This window comes from Falco cherrug, chromosome 6, assembly GCF_023634085.1.
Source record: "Falco cherrug isolate bFalChe1 chromosome 6, bFalChe1.pri, whole genome shotgun sequence".
Lineage (NCBI taxonomy): Eukaryota > Metazoa > Chordata > Aves > Falconiformes > Falconidae > Falco > Falco cherrug.
The window spans coordinates 61,394,039-61,406,468 of NC_073702.1; the positions used below are offsets into that span (position 1 = coordinate 61,394,039).

Consider the following 12,430-nt stretch of genomic DNA (forward strand, 5'->3'; position numbering starts at 1 on the left):
TCCAAACCATAATGTTGTTGGTTCATATATTCAGTTCAACTATCATCTTCAGTTTGTTGTGAGACACGTAGCCTGGTTTTTGTAAAGATGAATGGAAAGCCTGAAACCTGTTACTTGTGAAACTTTTCTTCTTGGAAGTAGTTAGAATTTAACTAGAATGATATTTTCTGTATTTTAAATGCATACACATCTAGGGGAATTTTCTCTATGTGCTAAAGTTACAGGTGAGTTAAAGTTGAGCAAGTGAATGGTAACAGTTGCTGTCACCAGCAGATCTAAAGCTATCAGGCAATCTCATTTGTAGTGCTAGAAGAATTGCAGCAGGATATGAAAATTTTGTGGTGTTTGTCTTACGTGCTTAAATTCTAAATGAGCTTTTTATCTCAAACTGCTTTCAGAGCTATGAACTCTTTAGAAGAGAAATAATAAAATAATTTTTAAATCAGTGACACTGTGCTGAAGTTTGTTTCCAGAAAACTGTTTATAGATCTGATTGTTTTATATAAAGTAAATATGAATTAAACTGGAAAACAACTGCCAGGTTTCTGAAACAACAGACTGCTTTGTAAACGTGCTAATATGTAGGATATTATTTACCTTTACTGTTTTGGAGGCTAATTCTACCATTATTTTATGCAGATTCCAGCTGGCACATCTCGTCAGAGTTACCCAGCTACCAGCTATCAGGACTTCAGCAACTGGGAATCTCTAATGAAAATTAAAGAGGGGCTGCTAAGGCAGAAAGAGATTGTGATTGATCGGTGAGTAACCTGCTCCTGCTGAATTGATTAGATTAGATGATGTAAAAGCTACAATGTAGAAACTGACTTTAAGGAGAGCTGCCCTACTCAGTAGTTAGGTTCCAGTCCAGCAAATATTTATGCACAAATATGTGGGAGCTAGTCCTTGCTAGGAGAGAAGACTGGCTGCTGGTTAATAGTCTTTTACAGAGGTTAATAGTCTTTTACAGAGTTGGAAATTTACTTAGGTAAGGTTTAATGCCTCTGCTATGGAAAAGGGAGAGACCAACAGCCATTTCTACTGTCAGCTTCCCCATCTTAGTTTCTTACCAGCCTGGGGGTTTGTATCAGACATCTTTCTGCTTGTGCAGGTCTTGGAAATTACTTGCAAGATGAAAACCAGTAAACTGCATTGCACTGATAGTCTTTTCCGTGACAAGTATAGAAATTTAATATATTTGAAGCCAGTTAATAAAGCTTTGAGAAATTCACCTTTGCAGTAACATTCAGTGGTAAAATGCTATTCAGATGTTCGTACACATTTATTCAGATAATAAAATATTACACCCAGGATCTATATACAGTAAATACATAGCTTCTTATTAAAATGGCTATCAATCTGAAATGGACCTTGGCAGCAACTTACTGCTGTGAAGTTTCTATTATATCTGAAGTAAATTCTGGAGTTTTTGAAACTTGGATAAAATGAAGCCTTAATGAGGAAAATATGCTTTTAATAAAGGGCTTGAGTTTAATGAAGCTTACAGTAAATTAGCAGATGTCATCAGGAGCTGCACAGTTTGGATGTAGGGCATTTAAGAAGGGCGTTTTTATATTTGACATAATTATCGTTTGGCTCAGTCTGTGTTTTAATAATAAACTCTTGGCTTTGTGGCTGAAAGAGGAGTGGTTGTTCTGATCTTGAAATAGTTGTGCCCTCTTGTATGATAGTTTGCTCCACAGCATGAGAACTCTATAAAGCAGGTGTGTGTCGATCACAGGGATGTCAGGCATCCGTTATGAATGTTTTTATATTCATCTAGCAGCTTTCTCTCTTTTAATGGGTGGAGATAGGCAGCTTGGGCGTAATTTACTTTGGGATCAGGAGAATTATGCTTGTGCAAGGTCTGTTTCTTCTTCTGTTGCAAAAGAACAAGGAATTGCAGCAGTTTAAAGTGCTTCTGTCCCCTAGCAGTCTGGCCAGTACCTCTGCTGGCGTTGTGATGAAGGTTGGCATCAGCTTCCCCAGTTTGATATGGGATATTAGTGTGCCTGCTTGGGATAATGGGATATTACCTGCCCCTGCAGCTGAAGATGTTATGCAAAGTTAGGAACTGCAGGGGCTGAGGCATGGGCACACCATCCCACTCTGCCAGCTGTCCTACAGAGGTGGTGATCTCCCAAGGGGATCGCAGTTAAAATGGAAACATGTTTAACTGTTGGTTAGATCTCCTCTGTCAGAGCCTTTTGGTCAGTTCTTAAAGGCTGTCTAAATGACAGTGTTTTTTTCAGGCTAGCTATTTCAGTAGTAATGCTGTACATATAACCTGCAGCCCCCCTCTAAGGGCCCAAGCTGCCAGCAGCATTGGTAAGTGCGTTGCCCATGATGGCTAGGGCCAGTCTTTGGTGCCTTTGCTGAGGATATCACCCTCTGCACATGAAGACTTATTATACAATGGCAACTGAAAAGGCAGTTCATGTTGTTCTCACACTGGAAATATGTTTACAGTCAAGGGTGAAGTTTCTCAAGTGACAGTTTGTAACCCAGTTGCCCGCTAATGTTACTTGATACTGTCCGTGCTGAGGAAGAAAAACTATTTCTTCATTTCTAGTGGCAGTGCTGGTTCTTTTTTGTGCAAATCATATTTTCATGTGACTTAATGAAGGTGGCAAGAGTTCTCTCTGGATTTCTGACAGAAGTTGGTTGCGATGATTCCTTTTCATTCAGCTGAAAATGTAAAATACACTCTGGAAGCTACTGAAGCAAAACAAAAGACTACTTGGTGATGTTACAGTCATTTCCTTTAAGTAGACACTTGGTGTCACAGTTAAGCATGTTATAAATTATAATAATGCAGTAAAATAATACTCCACAGAGAAGGCTTGCTCTGGAATACTTAGCCTCCATTTGGGCAAAATACTTGCTTTAAAAGTTATTATTTTAAAATAAAATAAAATTGTTTGAAATAGAGGATTTGTGTTATTTAAAATTAAAATGAAGTGGTGTTGCATATTTGGAAAGATTTTACAAATATTTTTTTAATTTTATTTTTTTAAAGAAGAGGTAGTGTTTTCTATGACAAAATATTTTTGGTTTCACTCATGGAGAAAATGGTACATAGCTGCTGTCCAAAAGCCTAGAAATAGAAGTCCATTATAAAGCACAAGTGTAACATTTCTTATCAGATGGTTATAAATAAGACTTAAGTGTGAATATTAACTTTCTTCAAGGCACTAAGCATCACTATGAGAAAACTTGATATTGTCCATATTTAACACATGGGGACACAAGGCCTTGCACTGAGAGTCAAGGTGATGTTTGGGAGTAAACAGAAGTCTTCCAGCTGCTGGGCTTCCTGAGCTTACTTTAAACTTCTTTTCAGAATTTGAATTCATTTGGGTACAGTGACCTAAAATAAAAGTTTAAAGTTTGCTAAAGTGTGGTTAATTAGGATTCAGGATGGTGGTAATTAAATTACAGAATGTATGCCTTCAGGAACTAGAGGAGGAATTACTTTGTTGACTGAGGTTTGGTGGTAGGTGTTTGCTGAGAAGGCCTCTTGTACCTGCTCTCACAAGAGTTTTAAAAGGTGTAGTCTCCTTAATTCATGTTTCATGCTGAATTTACAAACTGGTGGTTGGAGGGTGCTAGCAAGACTTGTTTAATTTGGGGGGGACAGAATCCTGGGAGAGTTGGGTTAAACTCCTGCTGTGTGGAAGCCAGAGGAGTGGGGTAGCAGCTGGCATGGCGTTCCAGAGCCAGCTGCTTACTGCTGACAGGTACAGAGAACAGCTAGATGAAAAGCAGCACACTGGGAACACCCTTCTCTTGCCGTTTTCACTAGTCTTCCATTCACCCACAGGGTCATTACCCATTTTTTTAATGTTAAACCCTCTTCTGTTGGGAATTGCAGAGGGGCCCTGCTAATTCAGGAGGTGGAAGAGAATAACATGACATCACACCACACACAGTGGTGCTTAAATCTATTGGTAAGTAGGATGCAGGCTCTGTATGAGGCAGTATGCTTAAGCTGTTCTACCTTTTCCATGTTATAAAAAGGGATGAGGGGCAGGAAAAGTAAAGAAAAACCTGCTGCCTGATTCCCTTCTTTCCACACAATGATGATAAGGGAACAAAAATCCAGCCTTTCCGGGTTAGATTGTTAAACTTCCTTGTTTTGCATTGGAAATCTGACTTTGGAGTAGCTGCAAGCAAGTTTTCAGTCATTAAAAACGATTCAAGGAATAATGCTTACAATGTATATATATCATCATACATGGATACTTTGGTGTATCACTGGAAATTCAAAGACGTGAATAGCATTTTTAAAAACCGAAACAGCCACTTGCATCTGTGAATAGAACAAGTGGCTTGATTTGTATTCTCTACACTGCACTGAACAGCAGATTTACTAATAGATTAGTTAAAATTGATTTGTGTAGTCTGTTCAGCGTAACAAATGCATATTTTAAAGTATGAATGTACACAGCATAAATGGGTGGGTTTAAAAGTGGGTTTGGTTTGCTTTTTAAAACCACTCTAGGAATTTCTGCCAATCTAATGAATTAAAGCCTGAGAATGGTTTTTAAGTCTGCTTTTAAATGAGATGGAGACCATGCGTTTAGGAAGCAAAAACGTAGCTAAGGAAGGAAGTCTGGGTGGCGGGGGCGCGGGGGTGCATGGGATCACAATGGCACTTCTTAAAGATGTGTGTCATGTTTTCTGCACATAAGAGCTGTTGGTACAGGCTGTGAACAAGGATTTAAGAATATTGTCTGTAGGAGGAAACCTGCTGCTGTAACACTTATTACTAGAATGTCTGTCACCTACTGTACAAAATAATTGGATTATATCACTGCCTTATTTCTCTTGTGGTTTACTATGTAACAGTATGTAATATTTAGCACCAGAGGGAGCCAACTGGTTTAGAAAATGACGGCATCATGTTTTAATTCTTTGAGTTCCTCCTATGTTCAGTACATTCACAACACTGAAATTAGTGTTTTGTACAATTGTGAATGTCTCTTGAGACTGGCTGGCTTCAGTAGGTGTCTCTAGTGTGGTCGTGGCACTGTTTGTTTGGCAGGGACTGTATATAGGGGCTACATGAATAATGCCAAATATTTGAACATATGACATAAGCTGCTGAGAATAAGACTGCGTGTAGTGTTCTCTTCCAGATGGCTTAAGGGCATTTGAACAGCTAACAGCTTTTTAAGGGAAGGTAGATACAGAAGTACAATTTTAGTGAATAGCTGTCATTACTCAGGGCATAATAACATTTACATTCTTAAAACAGTTGCTAAATCATTAGCTTTCCATCCATATCTGAATTATGCTTAGATGTTTTCACTGGGACAAGAGAATTAGATTTTCTTTGGCTTGTGTCAGATTGTCCTGAGTTCAGTAGTTGACATCAAACTACGTGCTCTGATAGTGCTCATGTTACTGCTAGTGTCAAGCTGTAATTCTGCTAAGTTGGGATAGTCTGTTAAGACCTGCAGAATTAGCATATCCATTTGAGTGCTAATTTGGTATAATTTCTGAGGAGGCTTTGAAACTTTATACCACCCAGGCTCTGAGCGCATGCTTGTATATCTGGGAGTCCTGTGCAGGTAGTAGGGCTGTGAAGAACCTCCTCAGAGTGTCTTGCTTTGTAAAATATTCTTCACTTGCAGTCATATCTTGAAAAAGATGCATTTATGTTTTTCTAATATCACCAATCACCCAGGTAACTTGTGATTGAGACTTTTGTATCGTGGGCTGGTAAACTTTCAGGAAGATTTTGTTAGAGTAATTATTTTAGCAGTTATTAAAGTTCACCTTTTCAGAGGTGAATACTAGTAATCTATGAAATGGAAATTGATAGCATTAGTTTTCATATAATAACCTACATCTTGGCAATAACAAGAGGATGTAGGGCTAAAAAGGACCTGTCTAACCTATATGCTCAGCCCTAGGAAGGACAAGTTGTAGTAGTGTCACTCCTGGTAGGTTCCTATGCTGTTGCTACTTGCAATAGCAGATGTTCCACGACCTTTCTGGGTTGGAGAGTTTGGTCATTAATTAGCTGAAACAGAAGACTTTTCCTAGCATGACTCAGTCTTTCCTTCTAGGTCATGTTTTCTAGAGCTCTTGTAGCTTTCGTTATTCCTTGAGATCTCTCCAGCTGATCAGTACATCATCCCTGAAGTGTCCAAACTGGCCAGCCCAGGTCTCCCTCTGCCTGAGCACCCATCTCTCACAGACTGTTGCCTTATGTTGTGTTTGCTTTTTGTAGTACAATGCTGTGTAGTTTTGGTCAGCTGCGACCCCACACCCTTTTCTGTGGGAGTTCTTACAGCTGGCAGAGCTGACAACAGCAGGGGAGGTGGAAGGTTTGCTCTGTATTTGACCTGTCGGGAGACTGCAGAAGTCAAAAACTTCCCACCATGGGGGGGAGGGTGCAGTCCTTTGAACGGTTGTGTCCTTGTCCTGCTCATGCCTCGCCCCCCCTGGACTAAGTAGCCCAGAGCATCTGAGAGGGTACAGTTGCTGGCTGTGCTTTTGCCTGCCATCCTTCAGCACTAGCTTACCTCCTGTGGGTCAGGCTGGCATTTCAAACTTCTACGCAATTCAGAAAAGTCATTTAAAAAATAACAATCCATCCAGAGCAGAGATTACTTCTTGACTCCCAGAGGTAGTGTTCCTATCTTCTCTTCAAGATAAGTTCTCCTGTGACAGGTGGAAGGGTAGTTCACTTTGAAACGCAGGCTCTTAATTTCACCAAAAAAACAGACTCTATTGCATAGGAAATTTGAGGTCACACTTCTCATGAGCTTTACTGATTTTGGAGTACTTTGGCATGAGTTTTCAAATTATGGAAAATGTATTCACATTGGGTTTAGGACTTCGTTTACTACTGATCTTTTTCCCTATCAGCACTCTGCACATTTGCACTTGTGGTCCAAAAGATCGTGCCTTTAAAACAAAGGGATATAAAAATTAGTATCCAACTTCTTAAGCCACAAAACAAAGCAGCATACCTCCCAACTACAGTGTGGAATAAATTATATTTGTAATACAGAAGGATCTGTATCATGTTTTACTTTGCATCCTGACTCTGAGGAAATCTGCTTAGGCATTTTCACCTAAAGCAACTCCTTCTCATTAACTCATGACTTCTTGAAGGTAAACTTCAATTGTCATTTGGTTTATTACGAAGTTACTAGTGTCCCTTCTGTGGTGGAGGAAGCTCTGTTCTGAAGTCCGTGAAGTGTTTGAGATACCGGACCTGTATCTTGACTTGTAGTGTGACTTAGATGGGACTTAGATTTATGCTGATCTCTTAAAGGTTGAAGGGAGGAGGCGCTTCTCTGGCAGATGTGGGTTTCTAAAGGCTCTTTCATGTTAGAGGAAGTAGGGGACAAGATGGATTTATGGAGAACAGATGAATTGGTCCCAGATTGAAGCGAATATGGTTTATTTCCAGATGAACGCATGTATGAATGTCTGTGTAAGCACGTGTCCACAATTTGCTCATCCTGTGTGAATATGAGAAAATAATGTGAATGTCTGTTCTGTCATACTAATGTTTTTGAGACATACAGAGAAGCGATTTGTATATTAAGCAGTTTGATGCTGGTCTCTGAGGACAGTCCAAGCTTATGCATGTTGAACTGAGTGCTGTTCTCTGCTATCCCATGTTCTTTGTACTGGCTTGAGCTTTCAAAGGGGATTGTTTGAGCTAAAGGACAGAACTACAAATGAATCAAAACTGAGATATGCCCCCCCCAATTGATACTTCACTCTTATCACTGTTAACTTTCTTTTTGCGCATTTAAATGGATCCAGTTACCGTCAAGTGGTGCCAGTAGTTTTTCTCTGGATTTTAGCCAGTTTCTTAAGAAGAGTCCCAGTCATCCAGGATGGGGGGGAGCTTGGCTGCCATTTCATGGGGTGTAGCATGTTGCCTTCCCCATGTTTGTCTGCAGACAATAGCAACACAGGGAATATGCATCACCAGAAGCAGCCACTTACTGTCCGTGGGCAGAAAGACTGTGAATATAGCAGACGCACAATTGAAACGTGCATGTGAAGCCTTTTTTTTTGCTCATTCCCTAGCCTGCCTTTGAAGTATTTTCTGAGTCTCACCTTTAAATGCAAATGCCCTAGTGAGGGGATGATCTTCTTTGGCCTGTCTTTCTCCCTTCATTGATGAGCAGAAGAGTGTTAGCTGTCTTGATTGCGCAGCAACTCTGGGGAGGGCCACAGCAAAGGTCCCTGTTCCAGCTGTGGCAGCGTGGCTGAGTGGTACCCATGGCATGCCATGGACGGGAAGCAGAGCTGCAGCAGTGTTGTCTGATTTCCTGACTCTTCGTCACCAGCCCTTCCTAGTCAGTCGCTCGACTTCACTGTCATCCGAGGGCCCTAGCTCCAGGGACCAGCTCCACGGTTTTGCTCAGGGTCAGCACTGTTCATATTACTACTAGACTGTCTCTGGTTTTTAACCCACAGCTCCTTCAACCCCAGAAACTTCTCACTCTGTTCTCTCCTTCCATCCCCATGAGGGCCAGGGGCTCCTGGGGAGCATGAGGGGGTGGGCAGGGGCCTGTGATCCAGTGAGGTGCTGAGAGCTGATGTCCAGGGCACAGGAGGGGCACGGACAGCCTCACCCCAAACAGATGGGGCAGCACAGTGTTAGTCCGTTTTCTTCTTGTCGTCTGAATATACCAACTGAAAGTGAGCTACTTATTTACAAACCTGGATTTAGGCAAACTAGGAGTTACTTGGTGGTAGGGCACACTAAAGGTCACTGCAAGAGAAGAGGATAGCTGGTGGGTTGTTTTGCTGTTTGCAAGGGCATAAAAGGAGTGTGTTTTTCCTTAGGTCTGTAATTGGTTGAAAGTATTCTGGGATTTACTGTTGTCCTTCGTCACCTTAGCATCAGAAACATTGAGCTGGATCTAGTGACCCACCCTTCTCATACGCTTGATGCTCAGAATTAACTTTCTCCCCAAACATAGTCGCATTCTGGATCAAGTGCTTTTGCTTTCTTTTACAGCAAAGGACACTGGCAGAGACCTGTCAGAGCCATGGTGGCATATGTCACTTCATCGGTGTCAGTCCTTTGAGTGTGGGCTTGTAGCTTCCTGATGATTGACATGCTTTGATTTGATTTAAATTGTTGGGCTCGAGGAAATAAAGAAAAGGGAACAAAATGTGTGCATTTTACAAGACCTGAAAGTATGCCAAAGTCATTACTTTGTAAAAATAGAAGGGTTTTCCATAAATAATCTAGCTGGCGTGTAAATAACTGATGTGTGGAAATTGGGACAAAAGGGCTGTTACAGGGGACCATAAACCATGTAGCCACCACTTCAGTCATGTATGATTGATTACCTGTCACTTCAGGTGAGTTCCCTAAGAAAGAATGTACCTGGGAGTAGCACAGAGAGGGTTTGATCTCAGGATATTCAGAAATCATGACTGGAGGTTCAAAAAATGGGATGAAAATGCATAGTTCAGGGTATCAGTGAAATCTTAATAATAATAATACTGATGATGATGAAAATACAAGCAGCTTGCTTCTGCGGAAAAATGCCTTAAAGTCACTGCATTTGGGGTTTTGTTTGTTTTTTTTTAAAGTGCTGGGGTGATTGGTTGGTAATAGGGAGGCTTCTAGGGACAGCATTCCCACTGTAATACACAAGCTGTGCTTGTGAAACTATTTGAACTTTCTACACTCTGTTTAAATAAAGCTCACAGCCTGTGGTTATGCAGCAGATTAATAGTAACAGCAGTGGGCTATGAGAGGATTAAAACTGTCTTAGCATATGAGAACATCAGTGATAAAATGCATCTGGTATGGAGTCTCGAAAGACTTATAGGTTTGTATGTAAATAGTAAGTACGTTTCTACAGCATTTATCTTCTATTCTGCTTGTGACTGCTGGGCTGTTTCCAGAATTTTTGTTTCTGGGTGCCATGAGGTTAATGACATTTTCAGAGGCAGTTATGCAAAGAAGTTGTGCAGAATCTCCACACCCTTAAAACATTTCTACAGCCTGTTTTGTTAGCAAGGTTTTGTAACAGTGGAGCGTTTCATGCTTTGCAGAGTGGAAAGAAGCAAGCTAGTTACATTCTGTGCGAGCACAGCTCTGTTTTGTCACGGATTAATTTGTCTCACCTTTTTTCCTGCAGGGATTTGGTAGAGTAGGGAAAGGATTATGAAAGAGGAAATAATGGTAGTGTAGTTCAGACTACACTGGAAGTTCAAAAATATTTTAAAACATTTACTCCGGGCTGTACTGTTTAGTTCAGGCTATTGAAATCCTGCCTGTGAAGGAAGGCACTGCTAAGTTACAATCATCCACAAACATAAAATCACGTAGTTCCTTGAAGAGATAAATGACAAATGGGTAAGTAATTTTAAAACACATGAAGCAAAAATATTTTAATAGATCTGTTTAATAAGTGGTAAGGTGATAAAAAATGAAAAATTACTTCAGTTCCTAGGTTAGGACAACTCATACTAAATAATTCTGGTATCTGTGACCAAGCATGTATAGAAGTCATCAAAGCTTTATATTTTCTCATATGATTATACAAATCCTTGGGCTCATATAACGTCTTTTACAACTTAAGAGCATATTCTTTTACCTAATCTTCAAATCTGCTTCTTCCAAAATAAGTTTGAAGATTTTTGTTTGTAGTGCCATCATACAGATGCCAACCAGAACTGTACATAGTCTTTTAGTGTTACATACTGTATTTGTACAAGTTGGTCCATCTAGATGGTGGAATGAAAGACAGAAGTCCCCAGACTGCCTGTAGTGATACAGAATATTTTAAGACTTGCAATGGAGTCACATAAATAAATCTAGTTGCTTTGGTTTTATAAATTGTGTTGAATTAATTGGTCGAAGGTACTACCAAATTGCAACTCGATTATACTGTTTTTCCATTCATTGCGGTTCTTTATAGATATAAAAATAGGGGAAAAAAAAGATGTTCTGTAGGCATGCAGCACGTCTTCTGTAACATGTATATCTTTAAAGTTTAACTTGTAATATATTCACTACTTTTGAAATATTAAACTCCTCTTGTAAAACGAGTAATTGTCATACAGTTGGCTAATGACCGGCTAGGAGAATATACGTGGCTCAAATTGTTTAATTTCATATATATAATAAAAAACAACTTTAATTGAGTTTTTGCAACTTATTTTTCCTCTTTAAATTTGCAGTTTGCATCTTTTCAACTAATACACATTTTGTTTTAGTTTCTAGATGTATAATATATTTTGTATACTCATGATATTTCCAAGATGCTTTTCCTAAACACAACTCTTCCCAAATTTTAAAAAAGCAAACTAACTTTGATATTTTTTTTTTTTTTTTTTTTTTTGTACTTTTAGAGGATTTGCTTTTCTGGTGTGTGCGCAGGCAGGTCTTCACCCTTGAAGTTAACCTGTATTTGCCATTTATCTGCTCTTAGGATTGGATTTAGTCAGCTGGGTTTGGCATTGTCATTTCCAGAAAAGCCAATCATACTGCATGCTTAGAGGCAAAGCTTTGAGAAACAATTTCATGCTTGCATGCAAATGCCCTAGTATAAAAAAGAAGGAAAAAGGGGAAGTTAAAAGAGAACACAAAACTGGTTTTCAGTTTAAGAAGGTTGCTGTGTGTGGTTCTGGAGGGTGCTGACAACTCCATTCTGGAGCCAGTTATTGAGGTGCCCATTGCTCCACAGAGAATACAGCACACTTCACAGGGCTGTCTAATGGGGGCTGGGGCTGACACCTGGCTTGTATTTGCCCTGCAGTCATGCTGGTTCAAATGCAGGCATGATTTAAACAGTGATATAGTTAGTGATATAACAGTGATACTGTTTCTGCTGTACACTGGCCAAGCCATTGGTGCAAGAGGTTAATTCTGGTTTGGTATGCAGTGTGGTGTTTTACCCTAGAGGCGGGGTACATCTCCAGTAAAACAATTGACTGAGAAAGTCCTAAGCAAAGCAAAGAGAAAGACCTTGCAGGAAAGCCATGCTGACAGTCTTACATAATGACTTTTTACTCTTAAGTTCTTTCTGCTCCCTTTGGTTTGTAAATCTCATCAACCTATGTCAAAAGTCAGCTCTAGCAAAGAGAGAGGGACCAAGCAAGAGAAGTCCAAGTAAAATGAAGGTGCAGATTTTGTTTCTTTTCATTCTGCTCTCTGTATACTTTTTCCTGCTTATGTGCGTGGCCCTAGGAGCAAATGACAACAGAAGCCTGCCTCAGCCCCCACAAAATAAAACTGAGTTTTCGAATCGTATTTCTACAGGACTTGCTTATTATTGCCTATTGAACACAAACCCTTTGGGGTATGCTTAAGTGAAAGTTACGTGGTGACTATAGTTAATAGCTCATATCCTGATAAGATTCCAGTTCTAGTGGTAAACTATACTAGTTGCAGTCTGGCTGTGGTAGGAAAAAGCCCACAGTT

General features: G+C 40.0%; 1 protein-coding gene across 5 annotated transcripts in view; it reads left to right on the forward strand.

Moving 5' to 3' along the window:
* CEP85L (centrosomal protein 85 like) overlaps nt 1-12,430 on the forward strand; it is a 152,888-nt gene that overhangs the window by 119,987 nt on the left and 20,471 nt on the right. For all 5 annotated transcript variants that reach the window (XM_055713250.1, XM_055713248.1, XM_055713251.1 and 2 more), the window contains one exon: nt 640-761. In XM_055713250.1, coding sequence (XP_055569225.1) covers nt 640-761 — 122 coding nt within the window. The remainder of the gene's footprint in view (nt 1-639; nt 762-12,430) is intronic.